Raw genomic sequence first — 18,815 nt, forward strand, 5'->3', positions numbered from 1 at the left:
TATTCATGACCATTTATTTCTCAGCACTATCACGGGGGTAATGCTTTCCGGCCTTCCCGGAGACCCTTACTAGTAAAAGTCTGAATCACGTTGCTTTTAGTCCAGAACTGCAAAAAGGAACCAATAAGACAGCACTCTTAATTCACACATATTGATCAAGCGAGTTAAAAACAAAAACAGGTTCCAAGTTTCTTCTTAAAATGATAATCCGAATGAGGGCAAGGTGCAGAAAGTTTGACTTTGGGGCGGCGGGGTGGGGAAGGAAACAGCCCCTCCAGAAGAGGCAATCCAAACGAGCGTCAGGGCATCCTGAAGAAAACACATTTGTCACATTTGTTCTACTTTATAGGAAAGCAACCGCAGTCCGAACAGCCGGGCCTAGGTGGGAATTAGGCCCTTTTCCCGCTTCTTCTCTTCTTCCAGAAAAGCCTTAGGGGGCGGGGGGGGGAGCTGAGGAAAGCCCCCAAATGCTTTTTGCTGGCCAAGATAGCTTCTTACGAGGAATGTGTGGGGAAAAAAAACCTGCACGACGACAGGTAAGAAACCGTAACTTGTCCGCTGAGGGGAAGCAAACGGAGACCGGCGAAAACGAAACGTTATTCCGAATGTTTTCGCTTCCATCAGGCAGCCGAGATAGATAATGGGCGGAGTTTAGCCACAAAAGCGTAGGGCGCATGCGCGCACAATTCCCCCACACACACACACCGCTTCCGCGGTTCTGACGTTTGTTGCGGTTTTGTCCGTTGGGCTGCGCCGGGAGGGAAAGGGGCGGGGAAGGAAGCGGGGGGCGTGTCCTCCGGCGCGCGCCGCAGGCCTCAGGGGCCGTTTGAGCGGCGGTCGCCCGGGCCAAGGTGGAGGGTGGGCGTGGCCTTCCTTGCCCGGCCGGCCTCCCGTTGGTTGGTTGCCATGGCGACGGCGGGGACTTACCTGTCCTGAGCGGCCGAGGTTGCTGGCCAGGTTGTCCTTCCTTGAAGTGTCCCCTCCTCGAAGCGGGCAGTTGGAGGGCCCTGAGTTCGTATTCTGCTGCCCTATTCTTCCCTCGAGATGTGACTATTAGATTCCCAGGAATGAGGGGCTGACGACCCTCCTCTCGTTCCCCTCTTACTAAATTTAAAAAGGAGTTCTAACCCATAGTCTGCATAGGGCATTTTCAAAGGGGTGTGCAATCCTTTTTTGGGGGGGATTTCCCCCCCCTGCCATTGCTAGGCTAGAAATTTTCTCTGCTTTTCCCAATTTCAAGAGGACCCCTTCCTCTGCCTTCCTTACCACCAGACCTTTCTGTTTGGGGGGCCAGCTTTTCATTTTTCGAAGAACGTGCCAGCAGTGTGGATGGCACCATTTGGGTTTGGATGGTGCAGCTGTTCCCACTAGTTCTCCGGAGCTGGGCATGTTTGTGCTGGGTTGGGAAGACTTGGCTCTTAATAGAAGGATCCAAAAGGTGTTTATTTTGGGGGGTTCAGCAATCGACTTCCTTTCATAGTGCTTGCTCTTGATTGCAACCATTGCTTAGTTTTTGGTGCATCGAACTGGTGGGTGTTCTTGGTTTTGGATATTTCATTGGTTCCCAAACGTGGTGGCATTGGTATTCTTCAGGATCATGTCAGACACAACCCTCAAGGCATCTGAAGCCTCCGGACCTCGGGCTGTAGTTACAGATCAAGCTTCTTCTGGTCCTGTTGTTGAAGGCCCCACCGATTCCTCTTTTGGTGAGCACAATCTTAGCTTCACCACCACAGACCTCAGCCTGGTGGAGATGACAGAAATAGAATACACACAACTTCAACATATACTCTATTCCCATATGGAAGCCCAGTCAAATGAAAACGAAGTGGAAAGTAGGTTAAACTTGAATTGCTTCTCAACCAACAATGCTGCGAATCAGTCCCATTACTTGTCATCATCTAGTAGCAGTCAAGGTGGCTTCTCATCAAACAGCTCTGGAAACCAGTCTCTCTACCCCATTATCTGCCAGTCTGGCTTGACTTCTGACAGCAGTTTCACAGGCCCTAATCAGTGTCTAGGGCATATTGACTTTCAAGAGCTAAGGATGATGTTGCTTAGTGAATCTAGCCTACCACCAGGCCAAGCTGAAAAAGCACCCAATGGGAACTCCATAGATATCAATGGGCAAAATTTAGTAAAATTAAAATGTAGTGAAACATCGGGCAGCGTTAATAAAGAAAATGTAGTTGCAGAAACTTTAGCAGCAGTTCCTGAATCCAGAACCAAATCTGCAGTCCGTGTTCGGTTAGAAGACAGATTCAACAGTCTCCAGACTGAAATTCCCAGGTGCCAAGAAACTCAAGAAACTGGAGTAGCCCTTAACAAGTGTGTTTCATTTTTATTTTCTGTTAACATATTATTCAATTTGCTGGTAATATTGATTCATCAATAAAACTAGGGAATTGCTGAAGTTTGGACACATATTTCCTATATGTTAATTATATATTATTTTTTCCCCAGAAAGTAATTATCAGTACTGTATTCAAGTTAATTATAATTGTATTTACCATCTGGTATACACATACAGCAAGGAACAGTCATTCCAAAATTCAGCTCCCTTGGTTTTAAAAGTAAGGTAGTTATATTTAATTAAGGATGATTTTAAACTTCCATATGAATCCTTATCCATATTAGTTGTGGTGCTCTGGTTTTTAGAATAATGCAGTCATTTAATTGAATCACTCCTAAGAGAGAGGAGCTTTGAATGCTCTTTGTGAATCTCTAATTCCCTGCACTCACAGGCATCTCTTAACAGAGAAGTCAAAATGATGACATGCATGATTTAATGTCTTTGTGCAAATATGTAATTATGTAAATGCATTAATGATGCAAGTACATGATTTGCACCATTTGTATGATAATGTCATGACAAGGGTATTGTGGTTTGCCTCCTCCCTATAGATGCCTATGCCTGCACTAAAAAGAGTTCTATGCCAATTTTGTCTGACCAGAAAACCAAGCAGATTTAGACTAGTTTGTACTTGGATCCTCTACCACAAAAGAAATCCCGAAATTCAGGTTAGAGTGAGGATTAAAACTACATGCTGGAAAAAAGGAATAACAAATGACTTCCATGTTGTTATCAAGACAACTGCATGGATGTGTCAAGGTCAACTCAAGATACAGTGACTTCTGATTTCCAAGCATATGTGCTTTCTTAAGATTTTATACTGAAAGTTTAGACTGATACTCAAAATTTCTCACAAGATTATTGGCTTCCATTCCATATGTGCTGAAATCAATAGTCCTATAAATAGACATACTGAAAATTGCCAATAAATAATTTCACTACCAATTTTTCCTCAAGAATATTGGACATACTTTTGATTCTACGTTGGCTTTATTTGTGGTTCTTGTAAAAGTTATTTTTTATTCATTTATTATGCATTTTGTTTGACATAAACCCACCATGTGCATTTCAAGTTATAAATTATTATTGCTATCATATCCCAGAAATTTTTTTCTGGGTTTGCTTAGTATTCATCACTCAGAGCCTAGTAATTTGGGCAGGATGCCAACAATATAAATTTTTTTTAAAATGAATTAAAAACCTACTCTTTGTCTTCCCAAGAATGTGACTACAAAGATAGCTTGTTCCTGGTTATCCGATCAACTGAATTGATTGAATTAGTTGGGGAAATATATTTTTTATACTGACATATTGCACATTGAATGACTTTATGAAATAAATGACACAAGGATTCAACTTTTTTTTAACTCCGATTCTATACATCATAATAGTTATATAAATTCTCAAAATGTAGTGACAAGAATGGGAAAAAACTTCAGAAAATCTGAAAAAGTGGGAACACTTAGAAACTAGCTTGGAACTATGAGCCACTTTGGTACAGTGGTTAGAGTACTATAGGCTACTTCTGCAGCCTGCCGGCTGCCTGCAATTTGGCAGATTGAATCCCACCAGGCTCAAGGTTGACTCAGCCTTCCATCCTTCCGAGGTGGGTAAAATGAGGACCCAGATTGTTGGGGACAAATAGGCTGAAACTGTAAACTGCTTAGGGCTGTAAAGCACTGTGAAGCGGTATATAAGTCTATGTGCTATTGCTATAAAATAGAATAGAATAAAAATAGAATGGAATAGAATTATTTATTGGCCAAGTGTGATTGGACACACAAGGAATTTGTCTTGGTGCAAATGCTCTCAGTGTAAATAGAAGAAAAGATACATTAGTCAGAGTCAAGAATCAAGGTACAAATATATAGGAAATATTACCCACTCAAGCATTGAAAAACTAAAGTATGTAGCCAAATGTTCATAAAAATGAATTATTACTGCACTGTGTTACTATTTCAAAAGGTTTAAAAAGCAAGCATGTTTCTTTGGATTTAAAAAGAAAGTTATTTGTTAAACACCTTGTCCGGATATATGGTTGGTGTATGTTTAAGTAGTATTCTGAAGTGACTATTAATATATAAAAAATAAGGATTCATTTCAAACAAGCTCCATTCTTTTATTGATCTCGTTCATAGTTTAGTAACCCTCATTCGCCATCCTTCAGAAGCGATGGGTGTTCCTCTCCACCAGCAGCAGAACAAATGTACTGCTTTAGTGAAAAATAGGACTGCTGCTACTGCTACCACCGCGTTGCAATTCACATGTCCGGTCTTTACACCAAACACTGCTTCTCTTGCAACAGGAAACACCAATGCTGCACAAGCGCAGGTTTGTTCGTTTATTTTGTTCCTCCTTTGATATTTCAGTTGACGCTTTACATTATTCATCCTTGACTTACAACCACAATTGAGCCCTAAATTTTTGTGAGAAATGTGTTAAGTGAATTTTGCTGCTTTTTACAACCTTTCTTGCCATTGCTGTTAAGTGAATCCTTTGCAGTTGATAAGCTAGTAACCTGGTTGTTGAGTGAATCTGGCTTCCCCGTTGACTTTGGTTGACAGAAGGGTCGCAAAAGGGGATCACGTGACCTCACAGGACACAGCAACAGTCCTAAATGTGAACCAGTTGCCCAGTGTCTGAATTTTGATCACATTATCATGGGGATGCTACAAAGGTCATAACTCTGAAAAACGGTCGTAAGTCACTTTTTTCAGTACCATTGTAACTTTGAACGGTCACTAAATGAACTGTTGTAAATTGAGGACAATCTCTAATAGGGATTTACAATCTTGAGTTTTGAATCATACAGATTTGTGTCACTTGTTGGATGTCATTTGATGGAAGCAATCAATCTGGACACGGTCCAAACCAAGTGGGAAAGATCTGAGGAAAAACAAAACCCAAAGTCTTCTCTTTTGCTTTGTATCCTATCCAATCTATTTTCTTGCTTTCAAACTAAATTTACAATACTTACAAATTTACGGTGTTTTCTCTCTCTCTTCCATATAGAGCTCTGGATCCAGTGTTGTAGAAACAGTCAAACATCAAGACCTTGCATTGCCTCGAGCTTTTTCTGTGTGTTACCAGCAAGAAATTGAAACTAGCAAACAAACAGTTGGTGCCAGAAATAAAGCTGTACCTGAGCATGTTTGGATTAAATTGGGAGGTATATGGTGATGTTTTTTTTCCTCATGCTTCTGTTAGCTTCTTAAGGATTTCAACTTAAAGAAAAATATTCTTTAACAGTACGTGTCATGAAAATTATGCCACAAATTAATTTTTTAAAATATATTTGGAAGATATGAAGTTATGGATGATCCTGGAGATGTTGTGGTATTAATGGATTTTACTGAATACAATGTTTCTTTTTTAGTGTTTTGTTTGTATAGTACAAGAAAAAGCAACAGAAAATGCTCAGAATTGAGCAAACTAAAAACTTTTCAGAATTGAGCAAACTAAAAAAAAAAAAAAAGAAATTTAGGTCAGTTCTCCAGACTCTACAGCGGTTTCTTCCATATATACAGTAGATAGGTGTATCTACTGCTGTTGAAGTCAGAAGCAACTGGAGTCATAAGGTTTAACTATTGTATGATTAATTATGGTTATAACTTGCCAGCCAGCGGATACATTTAAGAGGGTGTAATAATTTCAAATTAGCAGAGGAATTATAAGTTAAAGAATAAATTATCACCTTTGGTTTTCATGCTGATTTTTGTCCTGCAGTAAGGCATTTCAGTGGGAATATCAGAGTTGCAATTTCTCTTAAAAATGACTTAATGGTTTTATTAAATTGAAAATAATTTCTATATCTTAAGTAGATATTTCTGTTAACATCCTGCTAAGATACAACTGTATTTATGTTTCTAAGATGGAGAGTTTCTGCAGAAGAAACAAAGCTGTCAAGATAGTAGCCACAGCTGGGCGAATAAAACCCTACTACATTTTTATGGGTGTTACAATAGATGTAAAACAGCTGCACTTCCATTACATGGTTATGTTCACTCTTTTTAACATTTGACACACACACACACACCCGTGGACACCCCTGCTAAAATGCACTTAAATTTACATATTTTTATCAGTAAAAAATGAGATATTAGTGGATGGAACTATTTTTATACACTCTACTGGAAATAGGCAGTCCTTAGCCTACAACCATAGTGGAAGCTGCCGACTATGGTAGTAAATCATGATGGTCCTAAAATGGGTTGCCCACGTGACCAACCCAATTTTACGACCTTTTTTTTGCAGTGTTCCTTAAATGAACTCCTGTTGAGTTTGGGCAAAAATATAACTCGTGCAGCACGCTGAAGATGCCCGGTTTCCAAGCTCTCAAAATGCAGTCACATGACCATGTGTTGGGTGGCCATCAGAACTTTGGAATCAGGTCATAAGTACCTCCGGAAAGGTTTGTTGTAACTTTGAAGTACAGATAATCCTCGACTTACGACCACAATTGAGCCCAAAATTTCTGTTGTTAAGTGAGACATTTGTTTAGTGAGTTTTGCCCCATTTTACGACCTTTCTTGCCCCATTTGTTAAGTGAATCCCTGCATCTTATAAGCCAGTAACCCAGTTTTTAAGTGAATCTGGTTTCCCCATTGACTTTGCTCGTCAGAAGGTCACAAAAGGGGATCCCAATGATCTCATCTGAATTTTGATCAGGTGATCCTGGGGATGCTGCAAAGATTGTAACCGTGAAAAATGGCCCTAATTTACATATCTCAATGCCGTTGTAACTTTGAATGGTCACTAAATTGAACAGTTGTAAGTTGAGGACTACCTGCACTGGATTTAAATTGAGGATTGTCTGTAAACCAGAGAGGTTGCAGAGTGAAATTATTTGTCAACCGTCATTTTGATATACCCGAACAACGGCAAAATAGGACCCCCTTTCCCTTTTTTCTTTTGTACAAAGGAGAGACTTTGTGTAAGCAGTCGATAAACAGAAGAAGTCGTAGTCGTATCCATCCCTTGGATACCAACATACAGCGCAGGCCTCTTGGTGACATTCAGAATGTGTGTGAGAATCAAAATGCAGCTCCAGCTCAGAGTTCATGGCAGCCGGTCCAGCCAGCCCAAAATACACACAACGGAAGCCAAGGCAGCGTCTCCCAACGCCGGGAGAGGCACAACCGGATGGAAAGAGACAGAAGGTAATTGCTATTGGCAGCTTCTTGAGTTAGCCGTTCTCTGTGGAAGTATTTCAAATTCCTTTTTACAAGCCTTTTGAATTAAAAAGAATTCACAAACACACACACACCCCACACACAAATTAAAAGTACTGTATACACGTTCAAAATAATGCGCTTTATAATTGAATGCAGGGTTTGGTTTGGTCGTTCTATAAGTCATGCTGCCAAGGATCCTAGCTGGTTGTAATATCATGTACTGATTTTCCGAAACGATCTTTCTTTCCTTGTATCTATTTTAGCTTGCATTTCTTGAAAAAAAAAAAACATTTTTCTTTCCACATTCAAAATGAATCAACTTTACAACAGAAACAATATGATGGTGCAATTACAATATGAATTATAAAAATGCAATGGTTCCTTTTTTATTTTCTCAACAACACCTTTACACAAGGGCACAACAAGGCTAATGCTTTGTTAAGGCCTTAGACCTACCAATATGTGACAGTTGAATCAATGTTTGTCAGCACCCTCTTCCTCCTCCTCCTCCTCCTTCCCTACTCTTTGAGGTCTTCAGTGCCTCCCTCATTGCCACCATAACTGAGCCTGTCTAACTTAATGGTGATCACTCTTCTCTTTTTCCTTCCAACCTTTCTCAGCATCAGAGCCTTTTTCAGAGAGCTAGGTCGTAACCCATGGATTCAATGAAAACTCAAAGCAAAACTAAGTAAAACCAGTTTACTGCAAACATCAGGCAACAATACTAGACCAGCTTGGGAATTTTCCAAACTTCACAAGTTATGGTTATGGTGGATCGGGTGTTCCGAGGTGTCATTAATTCATCAGTCCTTCCTGCGCTCCCTTTGTTGAATTTCCCATGAAGAAAAGAATTAGGGAGATTAGCAGAGTGTCAGAAGAGGGAACCCAGTAATAATAATATTATTATTATTATTATTATTATTATTATTATTATTATTATTATTATTATTATTATTATTTTGTTCAGAGAGCAAAATCTGACCAAACTTAGAGTGGTTTTAGAATTACATAATTAAAGTACAGGTAGTCCTTGAACTACGACCACAATTGAGCATGAAATTTATGTTGCTAAGTGAAACACTTGTTAAGTGAGTTTTGCCCCATTTTACGAATTTTCCTGCCACCCTTCAGTGAATCACTGCAGTTCTTGGTAACATGGTTATTAAGTGAATCTGGCTTCCCCATTGGCTTTGCTTGTCAGAAGGTCGCAAAAGGGGATCACGTGACCCCAGGACACTGCAACCGTCATAAATATGAACCAGTTGCCAGGCATCTGAATTCCGATCATGTGGCCATGGGGGATGCTGCAACGGTGATAAATATGAAAAACAGTCATGTCACTTTTTCAGTGGTGTAACTTTGGACATCTCTAAATGAACTGTTGTAAGTCAAGGATTACCTGTATTACTTTTCATCTATCCAGCCCTTGCTAGTGATCTATTTTCCTAGCAGATGCTTTCCCTAATCTAATTCTTTTATTCAAGAAGAATCTTTTGCACCGTTCTATCAGCGTGTCATGTTTTGCACAACAACAAAATAAGATTTCCCGGGAATCAAGAGGAAGAGCAGATGAAGCAGTACGAGAAATGAATGAGACCAGACTGTGTATTATTTAGGTGTCAGGGGCAAGGGGGCAAGTTTAATTAAAAGGAGGATATTTAAATCTTTTTTTAAAAAAATGCTTCATATTGTGTAATAACCTTACAAACACATTTGACTAGTTATTTAATCTGGAGTTTGTACATTCAGGTAGTCCTCGACTTAATGACCAGAGTTGGGACCAGAATTTCCATTGGTAAACAAGGTGGATGTTAAGTGAGTCATGCCTGATTTTATGCCTTTTTTGCCACGGTTGTTAAGTGAGTCATTGCAGTGAATTGAACAGTTTTTTATGTGAATCCAGCTTCCCCTATTGACTTTGCTTGTTGGAAGCCAGCTAGGAAGGTTGGAAATGGTATTCACACAATCCTAGGATGCTGCAACCATCATAATTTTACGCCCATTATCAAGTGCACGAATTCTGATCACATGACTGTGGGGATGCTGCGATGGTCATAAGTGTGGGGGCTTTTTTTTTTCCAGTGGCATTTTGGTATTGAATGATGGCTAAACGGACAGTTGTAAATTGAGGACTACCTGTATAAAGTCTTTTTGGATTCAAGAATCGACCATGAGTATATATATATGCATTTCTAGGCGCAGAATCAGGATTTGCTGTGATGAGCTGAATCTTCTAGTTCCATTCTGCACTTCAGACACTGACAAGGCAACAACCTTACAATGGACAACGGCATTTCTAAAATATATTCAAGAGCGACATGGAGATTCTCTGAAAAAGGTCAGTAAGCTCCACATTAATATATAGAGCATTGTAATAAGAAAGCTACAGCAATACCTCAATGTTCCTTAGACAATATTTGATTATTTATAGGATCATTTTTTATTCTTTTCATAATCTGTACATCTTCAATTGCTCAGCCTATAAATTGTATAAGGTACAGTCTGTAAGCTAAACAGGTAGGCACTAATATATAGGACAGGTTTGGATAAATCTTTTGGTAGCTGGGGAGATCCCAAAGGTGCTTTCTCAAGAGGCAACTGGACTTTCTTCATCTCTGGAGTTGAAGAAGTTGGGAGTCCAGAGAGCTGAAGAAGCTTCTTGGATCAGAAGCGAAACGTCTTCAAAGAAAAACAAAGAAAGCCTCTTGAAAAAAAAGCACCTTTGGGACAACCATGACCTGGATGACTAAGAATCTCCATAGACATTTAGCTGGGGAGATGATGTTGTGTGTGTAGTGTGAGGGCTTTATTATTTTACCCCAGCTATTTGGGAGTAGGTACTGTTCTTTGCCTAATTTTTAGAGTTTGCACATCACATGCTTATTACATTAGAATGGGAGAAAACTGGCTGAAATTGCCAAAATGTTTGATTTGTGTTCCGTGCTAGTTCTGTAGGATGCCCAAAGCCCTTCAGTTTGAAATCTTTGTTATGATAAAACATTCCTGCCAAAGGCCATTAGCACCTCTGATAGTGTTGGGATCCAGCAGCTGTTTCCTTGTGCAGGAAATATTTTTAACTAAGTAAGGCATGTGGCTTAGCTGTTAGAGCACAAACTTTTTTCATGCCTTTAAAGGGAAAAAAAGAGATTTGATACAACTACATAAGTATCTGAACAACAACACTACTACTTACCTAAGTGCCTTGCTTTTCTAAAAAAAAGTACACAGTGAACAATATAAAAGATGACAGGAATGCTAGACAAAATATAATCTAAAGAAATATAAGCATATATTTAAAAGCAAGAAGTATATTTAAAAGCAATGCACCACAATAAACGCTTTCTTTTGCCGATCAGTGCTCACTATTATTGACTTCTTCAGTTCTTCAAGAACCAAAATCAAGGTTGTAGAGAGTTTCCAGAGATCAGAAGAAAACTTTGTTATGATAAAACAGACTGAATTCTGATAAAATGGAAAACGAGTGCAAGGGAGACAGGCAGGATATTCTTGTGAAGAAGGCAGACCAATTCTGTTACATTCTTGCTCTCTCATTTTAAGCAATTGGTATTATTGTACTTTATATCAACTTTTCTTGTTCATGCTGTAAACTGTTTAGTATCACAATAAATCATAATTTTTGGAAACGCATCATACATATCTCATATATATGCAATTGGCTGAGTCTGCACAAAATTCTCACCCGGAAAGGATAACAGATAACAGATAATCAGAGTTGGAAGGGACCTTGTAAGTCATCTAGTCCAACCCCCCACCCAAGCGGGAGACCCTACACCATTTCTGACAAATGGGAGTCCAATTTCTTCTTGAAAGTCTCAAGTGATGATGCTCCCACAACTTCCAAGGGCAACTTCTGTTCCATTGGTTGATTGTTCTCACTGTCAGAAAGTTTCTCCTTATTTCCAGGTTGAATATCTCCTTGTTAAGTTTCCAACCATTACTCCTTGTCTGGCCTTCGGGTATCTTGGAGAACAGTTTGCCCCCCCCCTCCTCCCTGTGGCAGCCCCTCAAATATTGGACGGCTATCATGTCTCCCCTGGTCCTTCTCTTTACTAGACTAGCCAAGCCCAGTTCCTGCAACCGTTCATTGTATGTTTTAGCCTACAGTCCCCTAATCATCCTGGTTGTTCTTCTCTGTACTTTTTCTAGAGTCTCAACATCTTTTTTATAATGTGGTGACAAAACTGGATGCAGTACTCTAGGTGTGGTCTTACTAAGGCTTTATAGAGTGGTACTAGTACTTCCCTTGATCTTGATATGGATGTCAGTGACTGAATTCATGCAACACACATGTTCACAATTAAACTAAAGCTTAGTTGAATTTAACTACATTTGTTTGGAGTAGATCATATTATACATAAAACAATATTGTGAAGCTACGATAGGTACCAAATATAAATTTTAGATTATAGACTAGAAGACATGTCAATCAAAGGTTTCACCCTAAAAATATCAAATCAGGTACCTAGTAAACAGTAAGATACAATCAAATAATTATGGGGAACCCAATCAATACTCATCTCGAAGGAAAAGTAATAAGATGTTCCTAAGGTGAACCAGGCAGATAAGATGCTAGGGAGCATGTGTTTCCTTTAGTTGTGGATTCATTCGTTTTTCAACTACATTAAATAAGGCAAAAGAACAGGCATAATTTTAGTCCAGAGTCTGTTTGGTATAGTGGTGAAGGCTTCAGGCTAGAAGCTGGAGATGGGAGAGGACTTGTGAGTTCTAGTCTCACCATAGGTACAAAACCAGTTGAGTGACCTTGGGCCAGTCATCCTCTGTCAGCCCTCGGAAAAAGGCAGTGGCAAATCACTGATAAGCTTCATGTTTTTCAGCTGCTCATTACATTCAGCGGTTCTATCAGACCTGAATTAAAGTAACTGGTTATCACTGTTATTAAAATAATTTGTATTGGCCAAGTACATTTGTATGAACTAGACTTGTTAAAAAATATATATCCTGCAAACACTTTTTGAGATATGCTGCATAAATTTAGATATCAATGTATTTACTGGCTTTAGGGATATCTTTGTGCATAGAGTTGTCGTAAACGTTATTTATTCATCTTGGAATTGTTTTTCTTTGGGATTTTAGGAATTTGAAACTGTATTCTGTGGTAAAACAGGCAGAAGGCTAAAATTAACAAGATCAGATCCCATAGCAACCTGTGCAGTCCAGGAGATCACACAGAATAGTACATCTACGGACATGAAATAATATGATCCTCATATTCAAGAACTGGTGAAAAATGATCCAGGATGTCTAAACCCAAATTCACCCACTGGATTTTTCTTATAATATAGTTGACAATATGTATATATATATAAAAACACTGAAGAAATGACAAGTTTATTCAAAACAAGGAAAAAAGGAACAAAACCAACAATGTTAATTTAGTAGACCTTTTCATTTGAGGCAGGGCAACAATATTGTTCAAAACTAGTAAATGCTACTCTCCATCCCATTTCTATTTTTGATTTTGTTTGATCAAATATATATAATAATTAAAATGCTACATGTGTAGCAACCTGTTCTTTTCTCTCTTAAGAGTGCTCATATTTATATAAATTAATAGATGTGCCATAAGAAACCAGTTTTGCTATTGGAAGAAAAAATGTAAGTAATTTATAAACTATATAAAAATGGTAATTGTATATATGTAGTAACTCAGATCTTTCCTTTTTCAAAGTTCATATCCTGTAAAACTAAAATCTGTTTGTTACAAATACACTACTATTTTAAATATGTTTTGCACTTTCTCTAAGAACTTCTCATTCAGGATAAAGAAAAAGATTCTATTTTGCACAAACATCCATTTAAATGGATAGAAGAAATGCAGCTGTAAGTTCTGATGAAAATCTCATCAACTTCTCTGGTGTTTTATGTGACAATTCCCATCCTTTTAGTGCAAAAGTATTTTGTAAAAATACATGAATTTTAAGTGCATTTTTTTTTCACTTTCATTTTTTAAAAGACAAGTACTAGCTATATTTGTTAGGAAAGCTGATGTATTTAGTATATTTAATTGACAGTGGCTTTATCAGAACAGATAATGCTAATAGGTATTCTTATAAAGAACTTATCACAAAATAAATACTGTTTAAATCACGGATATCCACACTTGTGTGGCCCCTTTATTTTCAATCACCAAATAAAAAAACAAAAACAAAGCAGAATTAGCCTATTATAAAATAGGCAGGCACAATATTACAATTTTTAAATTTATTTTTACAGTATACACTCATTTTCAATAGTGTTTGTTTTCTGTACTTCGGGTTTGTATCAATACATTGTAGAAAGGGTATAATGTGTTGTTACTGAATCTCCTTTATAATAATGGAGAAATGTTTAAATTTATCTCTTAAGAAACAGATGTGTGCACATTTTTTCCTCATAACCCGTGCATTAGAATTAGACATTAAGAGTTCACATCCTAGAGTGGGCTCTAAATATATCATGATATCACATTTGCAGAATCTGTTTCCGGTGCACTTGTGGTCAACTCACACCCACAAAAACTCAGATGGATGTCCAACATGGCTTTTGATCCAGTAGATTAAGCTGTTGTGGGCACAAAATGTTAGGGAAGGAATTTCAAGGGAATCTGCGAATTCTGCACATTTTATAAACGGTAGTTTTAATCATCCAGGTTGATTCAATTCACCCGTTTTACATTTGTGAACCCCAGTCAAAATAGGGAGCTCTGCAAAGTATCCCTCTTTAACAGGACTATGTCTGCATTTTGTCTGAATCACCTGCCCAGGTATCTACCATTGGATCATCTGCCAAATAATACAACATTTACATCTGTTATTTTACCAGTAGTAAAATGGGATTAATAAACATCAAACAGTGCCAAGTACAGTCATTGCAAAAACTGGTATAATCTTAGGAAGAGGGAAACTGTTAACTGGAAAATACTTCAGGAATAATGGTATATCTCTTCAAAGAACTTGTTCTGTTTATACATGGTATGAAATAGAAATTAATTACAGGGTCCATTATGTGTATATTGATCTCTGCCCCCGGCCGCCCCAATGGAAATATAGCATCCATTTTATTAACTTTCTTTCAATCAGGACAATGTTTCTTTTTTTAATGTGTATGAGCAATTCCACTCTGGGGTCCTTGGTCTTCTCTAAGGTTGGAAGTTTTCTTGCAGATGTTTCATTACCAAACAAGGTGACATCATCAATGCACTGATGATGTTGCCTAGTTGGGTAGCTAAACATCTGCAAGAAAACCATCAAGCTCAGAGAGCACCACTTCAACCCTGAGCTGCAAATTTTCTCTTTTGGTAACAATTCCATTGAATATTGTGTTCCTTTCCTCACTTCATTCATTCAACTTCATGCAGGTTTACGATTTCTTGAATTTCCCCCTAGCAGCAGCTCCCATACAGGCAGACGTGTCACAGAGTCCTGGAGTTCCTTGTGCTCCAGCTGAACCTGGTCTTCCAGGGTCCCCTGGTAACCCAGGATCACCGGGCGCACCATTCCGACCATCTTTCCTGATTCCAGGAACCCCTGGTGGTCCTTGGGAGGGGAAAAACAAAACAGTTCAGCATGTTATTCAGCATATTTTCAAGGACAAAGCCACCAGCTATAAAAACAACTACAGTTTTTGATTTGGTTTGGTTTTAAAGCTAAGTGTGTTGTCAGGGACATTTTTCTTCCTCCATATCTAAGTGTTGATCTAGACTTCTTGATCTAGAGCAGAGGTCTCCAAATTTGAAAACTTTAAAACTTACGGACTTCAACTCCAGAAGGCTGGCTGCAAAATTCTGGGAATTGAAGTTCACAAGTCTTAGGGAAACCTGGTTGAAGTCCATAAGTCTTAAAGTTGCCAAGTTTGGAGATCCCTGAACTAGATTGGTTGACATGGAGAAACCTGTCAATTTCAGCTGCGCTCAGTTTCTTACCTTTGCAAATTGCCACTTGGTTCCTTGAATTAGTTACATTTTCCCCTACAAGTCCCAACAAAATTTGAAGATAGCATGGTATGCTTTTTCCCAAACAAATACATATTCAGGTTCCAATTTTGCCCGGTGTATCTAATTGGCATGAGAAATGTTGTAAGTCATTTTTATGTCTTACGTTCATGCATCCTTCAATAGACATCAACCTCTCTGCATTTTAAAATAATCAGGTTTTCATTAGAAAACTCTGAATTTCAAATTACAGCTAAGTTTTGATTCATTTAAGGCACCCACGCCTATTAATGGCTCAAAAAGGTTTTTTTTTTAGATATTCATATGTACAGTAATAGAAAGTGATAAAGAAAAAAGCTAAAACACTCAAAAATATCCAGATAAAACACATTGAAAGCCCTTCTTAATTTATAACAAAAAGATAAAGCCTCCAGAGAAAGCCATGAACATCCAGTCTTGATGTTTAGGAAAGTAGGAACATTCACCAGCAGAAAGTCCCAAAGATGGTTTTCATACAGCAATGGGTTTCCAATTTTTTTCCTACTGCTTCAGAGAGAGTGCTTTGCGCATGCACGGCTCAAAGCCCGCCCTCTGTATCAACACTGGTGAGCTATGCTGTTTTTTACCTCAGCTGAGGCGCGGCAATCCGTTCTGCCGCGCGAATCAACGGAGCTAAAAACAAGGGAATGTAGGACAGGAAAGGGCGGGGGAGGGTGGCAGGGCCAACCAGAGGTAGTGTTTGTTGGTTCTCCAAACGTCAAAATTTCCGCTACTGGTACGCTAGAACTGGTCCGAACCGGCTGAATACGACCTGTTTTCATGGTTCCATACCCATTTGCATCAGTGGTGGGTTTCAAATTTTTTTACTACCGGTTCTGTGGGTGTGGCTTGATGGGCGTGGCAGGGGAAGGATACTGTAAAATCTCCAGTCAGAGGTGGGATTTGCTGGTTCTCCAAACTACTCAAAATTTCCGCTACCGGTTCTCCAGAACTGGTCAGAACCTGCTGAATACCACCTCCGATTTGCACTCTGATTCCAGTGACCCTGAGGTTATAGATAGATCCCCAGGTGACCTCAACACCTCTCAGAGAGCTAATGACTAACCTTCAGAGTGCTAATGAGGTCTGCAAAGAGGATAAATCCATCTATTTCCCACCATCCAGTTAGAACTGAAGAAGTTTCTTGCATATGAAGTGAAACATTTTCAAGGGGTGGGGGAAATGAAGAAACTCCAGTTGCCTTTTTAAAAGCACCTTTGGGGACAGCCATGACCTGGATGATTGAGAATCTCCGTAGACAATTCCCCTGCAGAATATTCTTTTCAACTTACCTTGCGGCCCTTGATCTCCAACAGGTCCATCAACGCCTTTGCCGGTGTCCCCTTTGTCTCCCTTCTCACCTGAGTCCCCTGCAAAATTTAAATAAATTCGATCCATCAGAAAGGATGGCCTTTGTGAACCGACTTAGGAAAGAAAGATCAATCTGGGATGATTGACTGTAGATCAATCTTTCGTAAGTTTTAATGCACTGCAGGTACTCCTCAACTTCTGATCACAAGCGGCCCCCGAAATTTCTCTTGTTCAGTGAATTTTGCCCCACTTTACAACCTTTCTTGCCACTGTTAAGTTAGTAACGTGGCTTGTTACGGGAAACGGGCTTTCCGATTGACTTTGCTTGTTTAGAAGGTGGCAAAAAATCCCAAAGGTGCTTTTTTTTTTTTTTCAAGAGGCACCTGGACTTTCTGGTTTTTCTTTGAAAATGTTTCGCTTCTCATCCAAGAAGCTTCTTCTTTTGCTGGGAAGCGAAACATCTTCAAAGAAAAAGCAGAAAGTTCAGTTGCCTCTTGAAAAAAGCACCTTTGGAACAACCATGACCTGGATGACAGAATCTCCACAGACAAGGCCTATGAATACATATGTCAACTCATAAAACATTCCTATGCCTGTTTTAGTAGTTGCCATAAAAAAGGAGGGAAATCTGAAAGGGCAGTGCAGCGGTTTGAAAGCAAAAGTACATTCCAACTCTTCTCTTTAAAAGATTGTAACTAAAATACCAGAGCTTTTGCCCGCAAATATATTTAATTGGAAAACATGAATGATGACACCCAGCCCGTGAACGTGCTCAATTGGAGAATCTGGTTTATGAGTGCCATGCCCTTGTTAGAGTCAGACTCTGATGGAAAGGAAGAACCGCTAACAGCGAGTGGAAGTGTGGCTTCGGAGTTGTGGAGGAGGCTGGGGAAGGGCAGAGGGCGGCTGGGCAGTCAGAGGAAGAACCAGGCCCATTCCCTCTTCATCCTAGGACACGCAGGGAGGAATAGAGAAGGGAACAACTTGGCTTACGAGAGAGGAAGTGGCCATGATCCCCCTCATTGGTTGCAGCTGGGGAGAGTAGTATATAAGAGAGACGGTTAAAACACAGCGTTGCCAGAAGCAAAGCGTGTGTTATTTTGGGCTGAAGTTGTTTTGGTTGGCGTCCTTCCAACAGACTGTGCCTTGTTATCTCCTTGAAGTTGGTAATTACTTATCCTGGTCCGTTGTGGAATTTCCTTCATTGTAGTTTTTTTGGTTTTTTATTTCACCTCTATCTGCTCATTAAGTTCAGGCTGTATTGCTTTCTTTTGAAGACTATTTTTGAATAAGTTTTATCTCCAACTGAGAATTATTGAACATTGGGCCAAGTTGGAGGCATTAAAGGACATTTACTTATGTTTTGGATTTTGTTACGTTTGTGTTACACTCCAGGCCATCACAATGAGACAGCCGGGGGGAAGGGGGGAAATAGGGTCACAGATGACTGTAAATCACATATGCGAGAGTTGGCTTCATACAGGACAGTGCCGGTATGTCGTCTCTAATGAATCCCTTGAAGTTTTTTGAAGGTTGGCTCGAGAATCATGATTTAATTAAGGGGATTGCTGGAATCCTGACAACATGAATACATGCCATTTTGTTCAGGTGACCATGGGGATGCTGCAATGGTCATAAAGTGTGAAAAATGGCCATAAGTCTCTTTATTCAGTGCCATTGTAACTTCAAACGGTCACTAAATAAATGATTGTAAGTTGAGGACTACCTGTAACCTCTTTGGGGCTTTACTCACCTCTGGGACCAGGAATTCCCAAATGCCCTGGGGGTCCCCTGTATCCAGGTGGGCCACGAGCCCCAGGATGTCCAATGCTCCCCATTGTCCCAGCAGGCCCCGGAGGTCCAACGGGCCCAGGCTTCCCCATGAGTCCAGGAGCCAACGGTTTCCTTAAATTAGCAGCTAACTGAGCAACGTGCTCTGGAATTAAAAAAACAAAACAAAAAACAAAGAAAGGTGGATTTTGACTTG

The 18,815-nt window shown here is 39.5% G+C and overlaps 2 protein-coding genes across 2 annotated transcripts in view; one reads left to right on the forward strand and one right to left on the reverse strand.

Annotated features, from left to right (window-relative positions):
• The first annotated feature begins 772 nt into the window (after window positions 1–772).
• TCFL5 (transcription factor like 5) lies at window positions 773–13,659 on the forward strand. Its single transcript, XM_026683427.2, has 6 exons — window positions 773–2,328; window positions 4,492–4,684; window positions 5,366–5,522; window positions 7,275–7,512; window positions 9,724–9,865; window positions 12,643–13,659. The coding sequence occupies exons 1-6, from the start codon at window positions 1,598–1,600 to the stop codon at window positions 12,763–12,765; spliced, it is 1,584 nt and encodes a 527-aa protein (XP_026539212.1). The 5' UTR covers window positions 773–1,597; the 3' UTR covers window positions 12,766–13,659.
• Window positions 13,660–13,664: 5 nt separating this feature from the next.
• The window catches only part of COL9A3 (collagen type IX alpha 3 chain), a 64,010-nt gene continuing 58,859 nt past the window's right edge, over window positions 13,665–18,815 (reverse strand). Inside the window, exons 30-32 of the mRNA XM_087959190.1 lie at window positions 18,582–18,764; window positions 16,810–16,887; window positions 13,665–15,083 (exon numbers count right to left, since the gene is read on the reverse strand). Coding sequence (XP_087815316.1) covers window positions 14,908–15,083; window positions 16,810–16,887; window positions 18,582–18,764 — 437 coding nt within the window. The 3' untranslated portion in view covers window positions 13,665–14,907. The remainder of the gene's footprint in view (window positions 15,084–16,809; window positions 16,888–18,581; window positions 18,765–18,815) is intronic.

This window comes from Notechis scutatus, chromosome 3 (genome assembly GCF_049901735.1).
Source record: "Notechis scutatus isolate UNSWTSFEM ecotype Mainland chromosome 3, rNotScu1.2, whole genome shotgun sequence".
Classification (NCBI taxonomy): Eukaryota; Metazoa; Chordata; class Lepidosauria; order Squamata; family Elapidae; genus Notechis; species Notechis scutatus.

Excerpts from the sequence above, each read along its gene's own strand:
- TCFL5 (XM_026683427.2), top strand. The coding sequence starts at position 1,598 with ATGTCAGACACAACCCTCAAGGCATCTGAAGCCTCCGGACCTCGGGCT. Across the intron at positions 2,329-4,491 it reads ACTGGAGTAGCCCTTAACAA|TTTAGTAACCCTCATTCGCC; the intron begins GTGTGTTTCATT and ends TCTCGTTCATAG. Across the intron at positions 9,866-12,642 it reads ATGGAGATTCTCTGAAAAAG|GAATTTGAAACTGTATTCTG; the intron begins GTCAGTAAGCTC and ends TTGGGATTTTAG.